Source organism: Prionailurus viverrinus, chromosome C1 (genome assembly GCF_022837055.1).
Source record: "Prionailurus viverrinus isolate Anna chromosome C1, UM_Priviv_1.0, whole genome shotgun sequence".
In the NCBI taxonomy this organism is placed as follows: domain Eukaryota; kingdom Metazoa; phylum Chordata; class Mammalia; order Carnivora; family Felidae; genus Prionailurus; species Prionailurus viverrinus.
The window spans coordinates 179065191-179085114 of record NC_062568.1 but is presented as its reverse complement, the minus strand read 5'-3'; the positions used below and the strand labels follow the sequence as shown (position 1 = coordinate 179085114).

General features: G+C 38.9%; 1 protein-coding gene across 2 annotated transcripts in view; it reads right to left on the bottom strand.

The window, feature by feature from the left end:
• EIF2B3 (eukaryotic translation initiation factor 2B subunit gamma) overlaps positions 1–19924 on the bottom strand; it is a 122379-nt gene extending 102455 nt beyond the window's left edge. Inside the window, exons 1-3 of one of the 2 annotated variants that reach the window (XM_047872466.1) lie at positions 19780–19924; positions 16934–17093; positions 12819–12964 (exon numbers count right to left, since the gene is read on the bottom strand). In XM_047872466.1, coding sequence (XP_047728422.1) covers positions 12819–12964; positions 16934–17081 — 294 coding nt within the window. In that variant the 5' untranslated portion in view covers positions 17082–17093; positions 19780–19924. Of the gene's footprint in view, positions 1–12818; positions 12965–16933; positions 17094–19727 lie in introns of both variants that reach the window. The other variant, XM_047872467.1, reaches the window with a different exon arrangement.

Sequence of the window (19924 nt, the reverse complement as noted above, 5' to 3'; positions counted from 1 at the left end):
TTAAACCTTAAATGTATATACTTCAGGATGCCACACAGAAAGAAAAAAAGACTACCACTTAGGTTATTTAATTTATATGTTTTCTTTTTTAGTATATTTCAAAGACATGTAGACCTAGGTAAAGTTTTAAAGGTGTATATTTACACTGAGTGAGGCCATCAGATCATACAACATGAAACTAAAATATTCCCTCATAATCTCAGCTTTGTAATACCTCTTCAACTGTTAAAGTAGAGGATCTACCAACATTTTTATGCTTTTCTTGGAGTTATTCTATCCCCTTCACACTAAGAATATCTATCCCTATGTATCACCCCACTAGCACAAATTCCTACTTTTCTTACAAAACTCAATTAAAAAGTGACATTCAAGAAGTGGTCTTTCTCCAAGCAGTGTTTGTTGATAGTCTTACAGAGGGCACATAGTACTCTTCTAACTCTTCTTTACTATGTCCCTAATCCACTCCACTAATGCACTCAAATAACAATTCAATATCCACTGAGGCATGTGCCACTTGACCATACCTAGCAGACATCATCCTATTAATCCCTGATTACTTAATGCATTTACTGAGACTAAAGTACTTAATGCATAGTCTTTCTTTCCACCTCAGAAATAGCTGGAGGATTAAATGAAATAATGCACATTAAGTGTTTAGCATGCAGGCTTCTGGTATTAGAAAATTGTGAGCTAAGAACCCCAAAATTGTGTTACAAACACCTAAAAATTTTGGAGAAGACTCAACAAAAAATTATTCCAGGTGTATTCAAACTTACAAGAAAGAAAGGGAAAATACCAAGTGTGAGAACTGAAGAAGGAAGTGAAAACTGAGCAGGAACCCTGGCTGCCTTAACTAGGGTTTTTAAGGGCTACATTGGGCCAAAAGATGTGGCTGGATGCTGGTATGAAGTAGGGAGTTTGAACTGAGACCCTGCATAAATGGAAACTCAGTGGAAGGGTAAACTTTGGGGTGGGGGGGCGGAATCTACCTACAGCATAGAGAGTTATTAAGGAAACCTGTCTGTCTCTGCTTGGGCTTGGGACAAAAAATTCTGAAGGTCTATTATCTCTAACCTAGAAATCTATACAAAAGTAAGGTATCATTCAAGAGTAAGGAATGGAATAAAACATTTTCAAACATTCAAGTTCTCAAAATATTTACCTTCCATGCTCTCTCTTTAAGAAGCCAATAAAGGTTGGGTTCCTTTGAAATGAGGGAGTAAACCAAAGAGGAAACATGGGACCTAGGAACCAGGGTATCCAGCCCAGGAGAGAGAAGGGAATTCTTAGAATGATGGTGAAAAGTCCCAGGATGACAGCTCTGCAGCAGGCCTAGAGAGCAAACAGTAGAGATTTGAAGAGAGAATGGATGGCTCCTAAGAGGGTTGTCTCAAAGGAAACAAAAACAAAACCAAAACAAAAAATTGGTATGTTTAAATATACTGATACATTTATGTTCCTTTTAGAAGTCTGAGGACGAAAAAAAAAAAAAAATCTGAGGATGAACTAATGATGGAAACATAGAAAACCAAGCAACTTTGAAAGTGTGGCAATTGATAACTCTAAGAAAACAAAACATTGCATATAGAAAAAGTAAAAACTTGTAAGGGATGACAGAACCATTTATCTTGATCCAGGCAGTAGTTATACAACAATAATACATTTGTCAAAACTCAGTACACTGAAAAGGGTGAATTTTTTACTCTCTATAATTTATACCTCAATAAATCTGATTTAGAAAAATTATAGAACTGTACATTTAAAATGGGCATATTTATATCATATATAAATCATAATAAAATTGATTTTTAAAAAAGGAAGTATAATACTAGTATACTGCATGGTTAAGCTCTAAATAAGCCCTCATGATTGATTTAATAAAAAATTATGACATACCTGTATTTGGGAGATTAAGAAAGGGGAAGTTTGTATATGTATACACGGAAGGGCAGATGGGCTGGTAAGTGAACCAAATCCTTATCTTTCACAGTAGAAATTCAATCGATCATCTAGAACTAAAACTAAAAAAATAGTAGTATAAATATGTTACTTAAAAATACTGAGGACATTACCAGAAGGAAAAAGAGCTGAAAGTAGTTGCTTCTGAAGAGCAAAATCATGAATGAGCATCTTTGCTGAAAAAAGAAATGAATGAGGCAACATTCTAGAAAAAAAAAAATCATGAATGAGGAAGGATAGTGCAGGAGACCTTTATCCTTCACTCAAAGTTTTACAGAACTATTTGATTAAGTTGTATACATTATGTACATCTACAAAGTACATACTAAAGAGAGAACGTGAAAACACAATTTAGGAATAAATTTGACAAAAGATAAATAAGATTTTTATGATGAAAATTATAAAACTTTACTGAGATATATTTTAAAAGCCTGAAACAAGTGGAGAGATTCTAAGTGAATTTGAGCCTAAACTATGAAAAGCAAAACTAAAAATTTAAGCAAAGTATCTTTAAGACCTCAGAAGGGAAGCCACCTGGGTGGCTCAGTGGTTAAGCGTCTGACTTTTGATCATATGGTTTTTGAGTTCAAGCCCCGCGCTGGGTTCTGTGCTGTTGGCATGAAGCCTGCTTGGTATTTTGTTTCATCTCTCTGTCCCTCACCTGCTTGTGCTCTCTCTCTCTCAAAAATAAGTAAATAAATGAACTTTATATATACATATAAAAAGCTCATAAAGGGAAGAATTTCTAAATTGTGACAGAAATCACAAACCATAAAGGAAAAGAATGAAAAATCAATTACATTAAAATTTTAAATCTTCTATTTCTCCTAGATCTCAGACTGCAGTATATAAACATCATTCTCCACAAAAAGAAACCAGGGCTTTTTTTTTTTTTTTTAAACCTCTTTGTTGAGGTATGATTGACATGTAAAAAGCTGTACATAAGAAAATCAGGACTTTTTTAAATGTCTGATTTCAGAGCTGGATACAATGCAATAAGAAGTACACATATGAAACATTACAAAAAAAGTTGAAATTGAATCTAGCTAACATTTAGATCCAAATTACAATTTATAAGAAAATACTGGGAAAGAAAAACAAGTTAAGTGACATCAGTAGAGAGCAACCAGACACACGACAGATGTCAGAGATTCTACATGACAAATAACCTGTTTTCTTTGATAAGTCAGTGGCATAAAGCTTAACCAACTGAGCCACGCAGGCGCTCCAGACTGGGGGAAAACTTGTAACCATATAACTAAAGGATTAGTATACAGAATATACAGAGTATATGTATAAGTAAGAAAAAGATGGGATGCCTGGGAGGCTCAGTTGGTTGAGCATCCGACTCTTGATTTTGGCTCAGGTCATTGGTGGGTTTGAGCCCAGCATGGGCCTCTATGCTGACAGCACAGAGTCTGTTTGGGATTCTATCTCCCTCTCTCTCTACCCCTTCCCTGTTTGTGCTCTCTCTCTCAAAAATAAATAAATAGACATTTAAGAAAGAAAGAAAGAAAGAAAGAAAGAAAGAAAGAAAGAAAGAGGTATAACCCAAACACAAAATGGGCAAAGGATATGAGAAATTCAATGAAAAGGAAAACGACCAATATACCTAGCAAAAAAAAAATCTCCCCCAAAGCCTCAATTTCACAAATAATCAAGGAAACGCAAATTAAACCAAGAATGAGGTACCATTTCACACCCATCATATTAATGAAAATTTAAGTTTGAGAATACCAATTGTTAATAAGGACAGGCAGAAATCAGAACTCTAATTCATACTACCGGTGGGAATGTAGACTAATATGACTGCATTCATATTTGCCAGTATCTAGTAAAGCTGGAAATGCACATACCTTATGATCCGCACATCACTCCTAGGTGTCTATCTTCAAAACAAGAGCACAAAGAAACTGGTGCAAGGATGGACGTTGTAGTACTATACATGATGCAAGAAAAGAAAGCAAACTAACTGTCCCAAGAAGAGGAATGGATAAAAACTCTTAACAAGGACTCAGTTCCAATTTGGAGAGACTGCCTCTGCAAGGAAAGTTTTTGCTAAGCTCATGCCAGAAAGAAGAGAAGGAAGGCCTTTGTCCATCAAGTCCTTAGCCAAATCTTATTCTGTCTAGCCTCAATTTTTCCCTCTCCAGTGGATACAAATATTGACCTTCCCCATAACCCCGATCAATCCAAACATGTCTTCTCCTCTATACCTAGACACCTGAGCAGTGGTAAAAGACAGAAAAACAAGAAAAAAAAATTACCACGACTGTACTAATTGTGGTAATTATAATTTATATTCCTCAACCCCAGCTATACTCCTGATGCTGCTCAGGTCTCCTTCTCAGTGTCCATAGTCAGCTCTCTCCCATTTTCCAGTGACAATTCTAAAGCTTCACTACTTACAGGTCCCAATCCCATCACATTTCTCTCTCCACATTCTCAACAGACAAATGCACCTCCTACTTCATCAAGAATACAGAGGCCTCAGGAGTGAAATTTTTAAAATTCCTATCTCTCCTTCTTGATCTGCTTTTGAGTTTCCCTTTCTTCCTATCGTCTTATTTCAGTGGAAGATATAGTCTTCCTCTTGCCCAAAGCTGCTCCTTCATTCCTTCTTGTCTCCGTGGGGACCTCATTCATCATTTATCTTTCTTCTATACCTCTCCACTGGCCCTTTTGCTCTCTTATAAAAATGTTCAAGCTGCTTCCATCTTAAAAATACACTTGGGGAGGGGTGCCTGGGTGGCTCAGTCAGTTAAGCGTCTGACTTCGGCTCAGGTCATGATCTCGCGGTCTGTGGGTTCGAGCCCCGCGTCGGGCTCTGTGCTGACAGCTCGGAGCCTGGAGCCTGTTTCAGATTCTGTGTCTCCCTCTTTCTCTGACCATCCCCTGTTCATGTTCTCTCTGTCTCAAAAATAAATAAGTGTTAAAAAAATTTTTTTTGAAAAAAAAAAAAAAATACACTTGGGGAGCCTGGGTGGCTCAGTCAGTTAAGCATCTGACTTCGGCTCAGGTCATGATCTCACATGTTCATGAGTCTGAGCCCCATGTTAGGCTCTAGACTGACAGTGCAGAACCTGCTTGGGATACTCTCTCTCCCCCTCTCTCTCTGCCCCTGCCCAACTGGTGCTGTCTCCGTCTCTCTCGAAATAAGTAAATGAACTTTAAAAAAATAAAATGAAGGGAAATAAAATCTTTAATGGGGTGCCTGGGTGGCTTAGTTGGTTAAGCATCTGACTTTGGCTCAGGTCATGATCTCATGGTTCATGAGTGTGAGCCCTGCATTGAACTCTGCACTCTCAGTTCAGAGCCTGCTTGGGATACTCTCTCTCTCCCTCTCTTTCTGCCCCTCCCCAGCTTGCTCTCTCTCTCAAAAAATAAATAAATAAACATAAAAAAATACATAAATAAAATCTTTAAAAAATTAGATAAATAAAAACGCTTTTGGAAATCCAGACAAAAAGACCAACTCACTCATAAGGGAAAGAAAGATTTTTCACCTGTACTTTTTTGAACAGCAACATTATATAACATAATCCATGAGAGAATTTAAGATATTTAAGAAAAAAATGTGAGTCAAGGATTTCATATCCATATAAATTAGCTTTGAAATATAAAGGCTGCAGATAATCTGCTAAGCATTGATATCATGAAGACTTCTTAAGGAATCTACTAGAAATAAGCTTCAGATAGCCAAATGCCTGGAGAGACAAGGACTACGGCCTGGTGGCAGTGATCATTAACCGCTACCAAATCACAAAAAGACAATCTGGGCTGCATGGATAGCTTAGTAGGTAGACCATGCAACTTGATCTCAAGGTTGTGAATTTGAGCCCCATGTTAGGTGTCGGAGCCTACTTAGAGAGAGAGAGAGAGAGAGAGAGAGAGAGAGAGAGAAACAGAGAGAGAGAATCAGCAAATACGTGCCTTCAGATAGAAGAACACAACACCACCTATGAAAGTCTTGCCCCAAAATTCAAAACCTGAGTTTAATGGAGCCTCTAGGTCCAACTACCAATACCAACACCAATATATATAGAGAGATACTTATTAAACAACACCACATGGTTGCAATCAACAAAATGCAGACTGTGGGAAGGAAAATATACAAGAAAAAGATCCAATTTCTCCAGCAAATAAATTAATGGGAAAAAAGAGATAGAGGTAAAATTTATATATTAAAAGAGACATTTCAACCAATTGTAATGTACAGGCCTTATGTGTCTCCTGATTTAAATAAACACACTAAAAAATATTTTAAAGTTATATTTATAAGGCAACTAGAACTCATACACTGATTGGATATTTGACGATACTAAAGAATTATCAGTTTGTTTTTTTAGGCATTATAATGGCATTACAGTATTATTCTTATTTTACTTTATTTTTAAATGTTTATTTTTGAGAGAGAGAAAGCATGCAAGCTGGAGAGGGGCAGAGAAAAAGGGGGACAGAGAATCTGAAGAGGGTTCTGCGCTGGCAGCAGAGAGCCCGATGCAGGGCTCGAACTCATGAACCATGAGATCATGACGAGTCAAAGTTGGACACTTAGCTGACTGAGCCACTCAGGCTCCCCAGTTTTTTCATTTTTTAAAGAGCTCTCAAAAAATGATCTCATCTTAGTAGTATATTCTGAAATGCTTAGAGATGAAATAACATGATGTCTGAGATTTGTTTTAAAAGAACATGAGAGGGAGCAAGATAGGTGGAGATATAGATGAAATGAGATTTGCCATGGGTTAATAACTATTGACAATGTAACCATGTAATAGATACATTGGCAATGTTCTATTTTTGTACATATTTGAAGTTTTCCCTAATAAAAAAATTTTTTTAACTATGGTCCATAATTGGTATTTAATAAATTAAGCAATTATAATCATTAGTATTAGTTGACTCTCAATAAATATTTGCTAACTGAATGAGTTCAGACATAGATAAGACTGAATCATCCATCAACAAATATGAAACATTATTGTGAAGAAGATTTAAAATCTAAGAATTTTCAGGGGGTGCCTGGGTGGCTCAGTTGGTTAGGCGATCAACTTCAGCTCAGGTCATGATCTCACAGTTTGTGAGCTCGAGCCCCGCGTTGGGCTCTGTGCTGACAGCTCAGAGCCTGAAGCCTGGTTTGGATTCTGTTGTCTCCCCCTCTCTCTACCCCTCCCCTGCTCATGCTCTGGGTCTCTCTGTCTCTTAATAATAAATAAACATTAAAAAAAAATTTTTTTTAAATCTATGAATTTTCATGTCATCAACACCAACTATAAGAATGGAGCTCACTCACCCACGGCGTGGGAGAATGAATGAACCAATAATCTCTCTTGGTAAGTCAGAGAAAGAGGGTGGGCAGATGAAATAAAAAGCGAGAAGCCAGTAAGTCAGCAAAAATTGTGGCATAAGATAAGGCAAAATGAGGTAGAAAACAGTGCCAGAAGAATAAAGCCAAATGAAATATATGTCTGTTAGTTGAAAAAACACATAGCAAATATGATGTTCAGCTTCAATATCTAATATGCAGACGTGATGGAAGTTTCCACATATAAAATATATTTAGCAAATACAATGTAAATGAAAAAAATTATAAATTAAATTTAAACAAAAAAGTCAGATAAAGCTAACATACTATTGTGGTCTGAGAAAAGCCATGTGGGATAACCTCACAGTAATATTTGGGGAACTCAATCTGGAGGAAATAGGTAAAGATAAAAGAACTAAAAGCTAATAAACTCCCAAATCTCAAAGGGAATATTATCTTACCTAAAATCTTACTTAAAACAGACCAAGAGTCCTCAAATGTTTAGGAAGTTGCTTTGTGGGCACAGGGTAAGAGAAATAAATTGGTTCAATAGGGCAATGCTTTTAAACCATGGCACAGCCTGGGGGTACAACTTCCTATTTTAGAGAGGTACTTGCCATCTCTTAGTGAACACCAACAAACTGCCTTCTCAGACTATTTCACTTTCTTCAACTGTTTATATGTATTTCTATTGCCTTTCCTACAAGATCGTGTTGATCCCAACCAGACAGTTCTAAATTTTGGCTTAGCTCAGGTCTTACTTTGATCTTAATGGCTATTTAGTAGTCTACTATGTTTCTCCATAGGTTAGCTTTGCTGCCTCTGCTCTAGGTTGGAATGCGAGCTGATGTGAAGTCAGGATTTCAGGAGCCATTGGTAAAGGAGAAACCAAGTAGAGATAGCAAAGACAACAGAGACTTGCTAGCCAAAGTCACAGCTTGAGAAGAAGGCACAGAGGTAGGATTATACGTAAAAGGTGTCATGTAAGTGATGTAGAAACAAAGGGATAAAGGAAGAAAAGAAATGAGATTGTGCAGAGTGAATTAATGAGGACTCTTATGTTACGTTCAAGGGGGAGCCCTAAAATAAGGATCAAATGATCAAAACCATAGGAAGGAGCAGTAACTTGAGAGTAAAGTATTCTATCAGCAGTTACTATACTCACCTCCACATGCCCTCTTCTATTTATAGTTGGCATTACCACTTCTCAAGCCTCTAAGAGTTATACAGGTCTCACATGAGACTTCTAGGATCTCCAGTTCCAGGTAAGGGTAAAAATATTCCTAAGATTTAGACTTAGGGAGCAAAGAGAGATTGTACTTCCATCCTAAACTTTTAAACAGTAGCTGAAAGAGCCCCTGGCTAGTCCACTAAACACTCTAAGATTCTTGGTAAACTTGGCATCTGTTCCTGCGAAAGAACAGAATTATCATTTCATTTTCCTAGTGAAATTCCCCATATTCTCCCTAAGGAAAGAAGCAGCTGCACTCCAGAAAGTAACACACCCAACATAATGGAATTGGAAAACTCCACTCCAGTCAGAAACACCAAAACCTACTTGGATGGAAGCACAGAAAAACAGAAAGAGAGGCCACAAGTGAATGGAAAATGCCTATTACATATTGCACTGGAGATCCTGGCTAGGGCAATAAGACAGTTCAAAAAAAAAAAAAAAAGCATAAAGATGAAAAAAGAAGAGGTAATACTGTTTTTATTTACAATCAACATGATGATGTATATAGAAAGTCCTAAAGAATCTACAATTTAACAAAGTCAATATAGAAAACATGATTTTATGTCTATATACAAGCAATAAACAATTGATAATAGAGTAAAAAGCACCATTTATAATAACATCATTAAGGGTCGCCTGGGTGGCTCAGTTGGTTAAGCGTCCAACTTCGGCTCAGGTCATTATCTCACAGTTTGTGGGTTTGAGCCCCACGTTGGGCTTGCTGCTGTCAGCACAGAGCCCATTTTGGATCCTCTGTCTCCCTCTCTCTCCATCCCTTCCCTTCTCGCTCACGTGTGTGCTCTCTCTCAAATAAATAAACATTAAAAAAAAAACATTAAAAACATTTACCTAGGAAAAAATTTACCAAGAGATGTTCAAAGCTTCTACACTGAAAATTATAAAACACTATTGAGAGGAATTAAAGGAAATCTAAATAAATAGATGTTCAAGATTAATTTTTTTTTTTTCAACGTTTGTTTATTTTTGGGACAGCGAGAGACAGAGCATGAACGGGGGAGGGGCAGAGAGAGAGGGAGACACAGAATCGGAAACAGGCTCCAGGCTCTGAGCCATCAGCCCAGAGCCTGACGCGGGGCTCGAACTCACGGACCACGAGATCGTGACCTGGCTGAAGTCGGACGCTTAACCGACTGCGCCACCCAGGCGCCCCTAGATGTTCAAGATTAGAAGAATCAATATTAAAATATCAATTCTCCCCAAACTGATCTATAGATTCAGTTCAATTCGTACTATAAATCTAAAATAATGAAGACAGGGGCGCCTGGGTAGCTCAGTCGGTTGAGCAGCTGACTTCTGCTCGGGTCATGATCTTGCGATTCCTGAGTTTGAGCCCCACGTGGGGCTTTGGGCTGACAGCTCAGAGCCTGGATCCTGCTTCAGATTCTGTGTCTTCCTCTCTCTCTCTGCCCCTCCCCCACTCACCCTCTGTTTGTCTGTCTGTCTTTCTCTCTCAAAAATAAACATAAAAAAAATAATGAAGACATTATTCAATGTGGTATTGAAGTAAAGACAATGAAACAAAATAGAGAAAACAGAAATTGGCCACATACAGTCAGTTGATTTTCAGTGAAGGCATCAGTGCAATTCCATGGGGAAAGTAAAGTCTTTTTAACAAATGGTGCTGGAACAAATATCCATATAGAAAAAAAGTGAACGTTTATCCTTATATCACACCACATACAAAATCAAATCAAGATGCAGTAGATATCCAACCATAAAAGCTAAACTTTTTAGAAGTAAACACAAGAGAATATCTTCACAAGCTTGGGATAGGCAAAGATTTCTTAGAAAGGGCACAAAAACTGTATTAACCACAAAAGAAAAAAAATCAGTAATCTGAATTTCAGCAACACTGAAAACTTATGGTCATGAAGAGACACCATTAAGAAAGAAAAAAAGGCAGGGGTGCCTGGGTGGCTCAGTCGGTTAGGTATCTGGCTTTTGATTTCGGCTCAGGTCATGATCTCATGATTTGTGAGATTGAGCCCTGCCTGGGGCTCTTTGCTGGCAGCGTGGAGCCTGCCTGGGATTCTCTCTCTCCCACTCTCTCTCTGCCCCTCCCCTGCTCATGTGCGCACACTCTCTCTCTCTCAAATTAAATAAATACTTAAAAATAAATAAATAAAGTAAAAAGGCAAGCCAGACTGGCAGAAGATATTCACAACACATATCTGACAAAAGACTTACATCTAGAATATATAATTCTAGATGTAAAATACAATTTCTGTAATCAATAATTAAAAGGTAAACAACTCAATTTAAAAACAGGCAAATGCTTAAAATGGTGGTTAGCGGGGTGCCTGGATGGCTTAGTCAGTTAAGCATCCAACTCTTGATTTGGGCTCAGGTCATGATCTCATGGTTTTGTGGGTTCTAGCCCCAAGTTGGGTTTTGTGCTGCCAGCAGAAAGCCTGCTTGGGATTCTCTGGCTCTCCCTCTCTCTTTGCCGCTCCCCCACATGTTCTCTCTCTCCCTCTCTCTCCCCACCCAAAATAAATAAAAATGAACTTTAAAAAAAAAATTAAAGAAGAAAAGGTGATTAGCATCATTACAATCAGAGAAATTCAAATTAAAACCACAATGAGAGGGGCGCCTGGGTGGCTCAGTAGGTTGGACATCCAACTTTAGCTCAGGTCATGTTCTCACAGTTTGTAGTTCGAGCCCCGCATTGGGCTCTGTGCTGACAGCTCAGAGCCTGGAGCCTGCTTCGGATTCTGTGTCTCCCTGTCTCTGGCCCTCCCCTGCTCACACTCTGTCTCACTCTCTCTCTCAAAAATAAATAAACATTAAAAAAAATTTTTTTTAAAACCACAATGAGTAACTACTCCATAGATAGCCACTAGAATGGATAAAATGTAAAAGACGATACCAAGTGTCAATGAAGATGTGCAGCAAATGCAACCCTTACACATTGTTGATGGAAGTATAAAATGGTATAACCACTTGGAAAATTATTTGGTAGTTTCTAGTAAAGTAAACCCTACAACCTAGAATATTTTCACAAAAGACTTGCAGAACAATGTTCCTAACAGCTTTATTCATGACATCCCCAAATTAGAAACAACCCAAATGGCCATCAACAGGTAAATAAGTAACAGTGGTATACTTATTCAATGGAATAAACACACACACACACACACACACACACACACTAGTTATACTTGCAATAAGAGTCTGAAAAATATTACATTAAACTAAAGAAACCAGACTAAAATGGTATGATTCCATTTATACCTAGTTCATGAACAAAGTTAACATGTGAGTTAACTCAAGGGGGGCAGGGGGCTGGAAGGTTGAGGGTAGCTTACTAAAAAGAAGTAAAAAGGAACTTTTAGAGGTAATGGAAATGTTCTAGATTTGGGTAATGGTAATCAGGGTGTACATATCTGTCAAAATTTATTGAACTGTATACTTACTATCTGTGTATTTTACTGTATGTAAATTATTTCCCAATAAAGGTGGGATGGCGGGAAAGGCCAAGTACATTTCTACATTAATTTTTTTTTCTTTAGTGCATAGGTAGGTTGAAACTATTAATCTGTTTGTAGTCATGAGAAATACCCAGAGAGTCTGCTCCCCAATTCAAACAAGATGCCAACATTATCATACAGATTGAATTTTTCCCAAAGGACATCAATTTCAAAATAATTTACAGTGGATATTTCTCAGCTCATAGGCCACAGGCCACTAGGGAGACTATGTCCTCATATCCATAAGCCCTTGTTAGTATCTAATCAAAGTAGACCAAAAGGCCAAATATTGACATGTTGCAGGGGTGAGGGTCTGGAATTTTTGAAAGTTCCTTTATATTTCTTTCTAGTCAACCTGTCATCTGCAAAGTCAACTGTCGCTTTCATTTTTATCACTATAGATTAAATTCACTTGTTCATGAACTTCATTTAAATGGAATCTTTTAAAGCACATTTGAAATATACCTCTTTCATAGGGATGTACAATTACTCAAAAATATTGGAAACCAGTGCCTGTGACAACTAAACACCTAAATCTTCATTAATAATCAAAATAGGGGTGCCTGTCTGGCTCGGTCAGAGGAGCATGTGACTTCTGATATGGAGTTTAAGCCTCACATTAGGTACAGAGATTACTTACATAAATAAATAAATACATAAACTTTAAAAACATAATCAAAATAAAAAGCAGTTGAAGAGTACATGGGGCAACAAAATATGTGATGCAAAAATATATTTTCAAAAAAGCACTGTAAGCTGTAATGCACTGTGAAAACATCAATGATATTTATCTTCAGTAAACAATAAAAATTAAGAAATAGCTTCTCACCTTAAGTTTTGGATATATTTGGCGCAGAGAATCTGCAGTTCCCTTGTCAGCTTCATCAGTAATACATACAACATCTAGCTTCATTTTCATCTTGAATTCTGCGGATAGAGCCTTTTGGACATCCCTGGTTGTAATGACAATGACTTCTACAGCACAAAACAAAAAAAGAAGGAAAGACACAAAAACTCGCTTTCATTTAGACAGTGGTTTCACTATTTCAATTAGATTTGGTCTCTTTCTGGATTTATTTATTGTTATTTTTTTAAGTTTATTTATTTTGAAAGAGACAGAGAGTGTGAGCAGGGGAGGGGCAGAGAGAGAGGGAGAATCACAAGCAGTCTCTGTGTTGTCAGTTCAGAGGCTGATGCAGGGCTCAAACTCACAAAACTGTAAGATCATGACCTGAGCCAAAATCAAGAGCCAGATGGATACTTAACTGACTGAGCCACCTAAGAGCCCCTGTTTCTAAATGTAATAATAATAGCTAATATTATTGAGTCTTTTCAATGTATTTTACATGCATTCTCTCAATTCTTACAAAAACTCATTTTTACAAATGAGGAAACCTTGACTAAAAGATATTAAGTGACTTTGTTCAGGGTCACACAACTAGTAAGCAATGGACTCAAGATAAAACTCAGTTCTGATGATTCGAGCCCACACTTTAGTATATTACATGCCACTTCTTGATGTAATGAACTCAGAAGAGCATTCATCGAATCATACACAAACAGGATTACATTTAAAATTTTCATTCACTACAAAGGAGCTATCACCACTTCCCACCAAGCAGCCATAAGTGTTTCATTGAGGATCACAATGAACCCTACTAAGAAGCAATTTCCACAAAACAGATGTCTTCATCTTATCCATATAGCTGTTAACCAATGACAGGAAACTTGGGGTTTTGTTATCTTTGGGATTTTTGGTAGGGTAATGTAATTCACTACAACATAACATGTGTTGCTGATGTTTGAAGATCAGATTTTAGTGTCTCTAAAGTGAAACAATTTCCACTTGTTCTGTGATAGTGTTCTAGGTAACAATTATGTCTCCCTTTCACTGCAATCATATTTTTCTCTTCTTTCTCCCTCTTTCTTTCTTTCTTTTCCAAATCATTTAACTTCCCTTCCTTCCTTCTCTCTTCTTCCATTCCCCACTTTGCTTTCTTTTAGTCACTAACTCATTCATCCAATAAATACAAACACTTTTAATATGAAAAGGAAAAACAGGCACTGAGAAGTCAGAAATGGAACTCAACATGGTTCCTATTCTTAAGAAACTTAAGATGGAGAAATTATACATAGAAATGACTAAGGAAGGCTTTCTGGAAGGGATGGCCTTTGAGATAGGTCAAAATAAATTCAAGTCCAACAAACATATTTTTAGTACACACTGTATGTAAATGCTGATATCACAAGGATGAATGAGATATAGTACCTGCTCTCAGAGATACCAGTCTCCCAGGCCACTAATTATAGCATAAAACAGGCCTTGGGTAGTACTGAGATAGAAAAACACAGTGAGCTGGAACCACAGAGGACAGGATGATTGATGCTGTTTAGAATTTCAAAGAGATGGTACCATTTTGGAGAGGACATTTTAGGTAGAGTGGATAGAGTGAAGGGAGTAACTGCATATGTGGGACAGTCTAATAACTGGACTAAGACTCTTGTGGAGAGAAAGAAAAATGCTAAGCAGAGCCACATTAACTTCTCTAAACTCGCGAACAATATGAACGAAGTGAATAAAGATTTTGCTATCAAACTCCAAAATCTTGGGACGCCTAGGTGGCTCAGTTGGTTAGGCGTCTGACTTGGGCTCAGGTCATGATCTCACAGTTTTTGAGTTCAAGCCCCGCATTGGGCTCTGTGCTGACAGCTCAGAGCCTGAAGCCTGCTTCGGATTCTGTGTCTCCTTCTCTCTCTGTTCACCCTCCCCGACTTGTTCTCTGTCTCTCTCTCTCTCAAAAATAAATAAATGTAAAATCAAAAAAAATTTTTTTAACTCCAGAATCCTGTGTTTAGGAGGCACTCCTCAAATCTCTCTCTCTCTCCCTCTACCTCTCTCCCATGCTTGCGCACGCTCTCTCTTAAAAAAAAAAAAAAGAACAGAAAAGAAAGAAAGAAGAAAAAAAATCTTTTCTAAAACAGATCTCTTTTTTTGGTTTGTTTTTAATTTTAGGGAGAGAGAACACAAGTGGGGGAGAGTGGCAGAGAGAGGGAGGGACAGAGAGAAGGAGAGGGAGAGAGAATCTCAAGCAGGCTCCATGCTCAGTATGGAGCCCAATGTGGGGCTCAATCCCATGACCCTGGGATCATGACCTGAGCTGAAATCAAGAGTCAGGCACTCAAACTACTGAGCCACCCAGGCGCCACCTAAAACATATTTCTTAAAAAAATTTTTTTAATGTTTATTTATTTTTGAGAGAGAGAGAGAGAGAGACAGAGTGTGAGTGGGGGAGGGGCAGGGAGAGGAGACAGAATCTGAAGCAGGCTCCAGGCTCTGAGCTGTCAGCACAGAGCCTGATGTGGGGCTCCAACTAGTGAACCATGAGATCAAGACCTAAGCTGAAGTCAGACGCTTAAATGATTGAGTCACCCAGGAGCCTCTAAAACATATCTCTTAACATCAGTGTCATAAAGACTACTGCATAGAAATGTTCACAGGTTTGTCTCAGGAAGGCAATTCTCATAGTGGAATGAACACCAGAATACAAGACTGTGCCCCAAGATCTGACACTACTTCCATCTGGTACTCAGATTTGCTATATCTAACTATAGGACACCTCAAACTCACTGTGGCCAAAGCTGAACTCATTATATTCATTCAAACCTGTTCGTTGACTCATATTACCTTTCCTAGTTACTGGTATCACCATCTAGTCACCTAGTCACCCAAGCAAAAAGTAGAGGGAACTCTTCTCTCTTTTTCCACTCTCCCTCTCCATTAATCATCAACTTTGTCAAATGTTCCTTCTTCTCCATCCTTAGTGTTACTTCTTTAGTTCAGGCCCTCTTTAATACTGGTGTGGACTTCTGTATCAATTTCCCAACTCATCTCCCTGCTTGTAGCCTTGAGTCCTTCAAATCCATTCTTTATAGAGATTCCAAAGCAATATTTCTAAAATGTGCATTTAGGGGGACCTGGGTGGCTCAGTCGGTTGAGCATCCGACTCTGGCCCAGGTCATGATCTCATGGTTCATTAGTTCAAGCCCCACATCGGGCTCACTGCTGTCAGCACAGAGCTTGCTACAGATCCTCTGTCCTCCTCCTCTCTCTCTGAGCTTCTCATGCTTGCTTGTGCTCTCTCTCAAAAATAAATGAAATATTAAAAACAATTTTTTTTTTAATTTTTTTTTCAACATTTATTTATTTTCTTTGGGACAGAGAGAGACAGAGCATGAACGGGGGAGGGGCAGAGAGAGAGGGAGACACAGAATTGGAAACAGGCTCCAGGCTCTGAGCCATCAGCCCAGAGCCTGACGTGGGGCTCGAACTCACAGACCGCAAGATCGTGACCTGGCTGAAGTCGGACGCTTAACCGACTGCGCCACCCACGCGCCCCAAAAACAATTTTTTAAATAAAAAATAAAATGTGCATCTCAGTTGTCAAATATATTAATTACCATAAGGGTGTTCATAATATTCACTTATCTTTTTAATGTCTGTAGGATCTGTAGTCTTGTCCCCTCTCTTTATATTTGTATCACCCCACTAGACTTTAAGGTTCTAGAAATCAGGGCCTAAGTTACCTTTCCAATTCTGTACCCCTTAATATATTAATATATCACCTGGTACATATAGATTCATAGTAAGTACTGACTATGAGGTACTGACTTGGAATCCCTCTGTGCTCTCTCTGATATCCTTATAGGAGTAATCTTGGATCATTGTGGAGAGCAGCTCTAAAACAGTAATAGCACTATCTTCTCAACCTTTTTTACATAGCAATAGAGTACTTCTATGTTCTTAATTAAAAGAGGCCAGTCTCCAGCCAATGCTGAGTCCTGGTCTTCTCTCATATCATCCTCTCTCACTCTTGTAAAGCCGACAAGTCATTGGGATCAAACGTCCCCAAAGTTTTATGAGTACATCTCATTGCCATAGCTCACCTTCAAATCCAACACGCTCAAGCAGGTTCAGTGGGTACCAAATTAAAGGTTTGTTCCCAACTGGAAGCAGAGGTTTGGGAATGCTGGAAGTCAGGTCTGTCATCCGAGATCCCCCTCCAGCTGCCATCACTACTGCTTGAAATTCCATTTTCACAAACAGCTATCACAGAGAAAAACAATTAACAGGGAAAAAAAAGTAACAAATTCAAAGCATACATAGTACTAACCCTATTTCTATTTAGGTTACTGATAATCACTTATGTCAAATGTGTCACTTCCAACTCCAATAACCACTATAAGAAAATTTCCTTAGCTACAGTATAAACATCACCTTTATCACATTTTCTGACTCACCAATATAAACTCTCAGCTCCAGCCAGGGGAGATGGCTGAAGGAGAGATATGAATTAAAGAAACCTGGCCCTTTCCCTTGAGGTGCTCACAATTAGGTGGAGAAGATAAATTCAGTAAATTACAATATACCATCATTAGTGTCGTGGCAGGAATATATCAAAGATGCAGTAGGCATTTGGTGAAGGTAATACCTAAGTATTCCTAGAAAAGACAGGGAGTTTTACAGGAAGGTAATATTTGAGGGGACTTTTGAAGGAGTAAGAGTTTACCAAGTGGGCTTCTGATATGAGTTCTAATTTCTTGAAAAAATCTGGAAACTTCTGACTAGAATTAACAGCATAAATACAAGCACACTAGGTTTCTGAAAAGTATGAGATGACTTAAGATTCCTCCAATAATTCAGCCATCTGCTCTCTTCACATTATCTCCAACTGTGAAAGATATTACTGTAAACACAAACGTAGGGATGTATCTGAACCTAGATTTGCAGAACCCAAACAAATCAGATTAATTCCTTTCTCTAAACTCAAGGTAATAAACAAACCTGTTTGACCTTCAAAAGAATCTCTTTACAGCAGCTACCACAGAAAAGGTGCACGGTAAAAGGTCATAAATCCTTACTGGTTTAAAATAAAAGTACTCCTTGATTTACAACAAATGATAAAACTTTTTAAGTACCAGTGTGAAGTGCAATGTTCAGAAAAAAAAAAAATCTGAAACCAAATTGGCAAATAATGCTGCACCCTCCCCTGTAATTATGATCAGTCCTGGGTCCTCATCATTATTTAAACTGCAGCAGTTACACCCGGTACACCCAAGGCACAAAGTGAAGCCTCCTGAACAACATCCACAACTTAAAGATATGGTAATTTCAATTTCAGCAACCACTGCCTCAGAATGGAATTTAACTTCAATGTGGTACTGTATAACTCCTATCACATCTGATGTTATTATGAAAAGAGCATGGGACCTTTCAGAGTCAAAAGACCAGATTTTGAGTTCTGGTTCTGCCACGTCTAGGTGAGATGACCAGTGGCCTGACATTTAAAACTCTGAGTGTCCTCAGTTCCTGGAAGGGAGCCTGGTTTAAGCTCACAGACCCCTGAATCAGATGGCCGGATTTGAATTCTAACCCTAACCTGCATTAGTTGTGTGAATTAAGGCAAGCTTCATAAATTCTCTTCGTCTCAGTTTTGTTTTGTAAGATGAGGATAATTACTACTTCGCAGCGTTGTTTTGAAGAGTAAATAAGTTAATTTATGTAAAGCACACAAAATAATGTCAATCCCACAATAAGCACCGTGTTTGACATCATTAGACAGAGGCTAGGTCATGGAAAGCCTTTTGTGCCAAATGAGCCATGCTGTTGCATAATTCTGGTCTTTGTGTTGCTCCTCTTGCTTCGTAGATTGCCTTTCTCCTTTGCCTAGAAATCACCTACTTAACCTTCAGTCTAAGAATCATCTTTCTTAAAAAACCATTCCTAACCTCTCCTATCCTCCTGATAGAAGCAACTCTTTCCCTCTTAGGTGCTTCCATTCTACCATGTACAGATCATCTCTGTCTTCCCAGGCTTTATTGCACATATATTTAAATGTCTGTATCTTGTGAGTTCCTTGAAGGCAAGGACCGTGTCAACACTGTATTCTCAGTACCTAACACAATTTCCATCAGATGCCTGGCACTCAATCAGTGTTTGTGGAATAAGCATCTGTGAACATCTCAACTACTGCCTGTAAAAGTCAAGCTCAAACACGTGAAGGGACATTAGACCCCAGGTCACCAGGATCTAAGGTTTCTGCTCTCCGCAAGGCTCTCGGTGATAATCATGAACATATACTGTAACCATGACCCAGACAGATTGTCAAATGCCTCAATGTCACTGACACGACTCTGGGTGATAAAAATCACAACGAGTCTCGTTGGCCTCCCAAGGTTTAGAGTGGGGGGTTCATGGCATCTCATACATGCCTCCATCATGGCACTCGTTGCCTTCTCCTTTTGTACACTGGTAAGATAAAACACTATCATAACTGGGTCTCTCATCTGGACTTTACTGCATTCCTATTTCTATTTCATTGGCTTGCCCCTAAACAACTAAAAATAGGCAGAATAAATAAATGAAGGGCTGAAGTGGAAAGAGTTCAGGCACTGTGCTGAGTGGTCCAGGATCTGGGTTCTCTTTCGCTGTGACTTCAAGTAGATCCTCCCCTCCCTCAAACTCCTTTCCATCTGTTGCACAAGGTGGCTGGCTCACATTCTCTCCAAGATCCCTTCTAGTTCGGCTACTTAGCTGCTTGGCCGGGTCAGGCAGGGACTCGAGCGGGCGACTCCAGGGCTCTGCACCCCCGCCCACCTCCTGAGGCCTTCCTCGGTCGGGATCGAGGAGCCTGTTTTCCCCATATGAGCGGGGCCCGGCTGCCCCCACCGCGGTGCTCACCCCCAACAGCCAGCTCGTAAGGGGCCTGGCAGCATTAACGCCGCAGCTTTACCTCTCGACTCCGGGCGCGCCACAGCAGCTCCCAGCGCACCCCACGCCGCCTCCAACTGCCAGTCCAAAAGCGCAGGCGCGCGATGGCCGAACAGATCGATGGGATGCGCTGGGCAGGCCCGCGTAGAAGGGACGAGCGTCGAGCA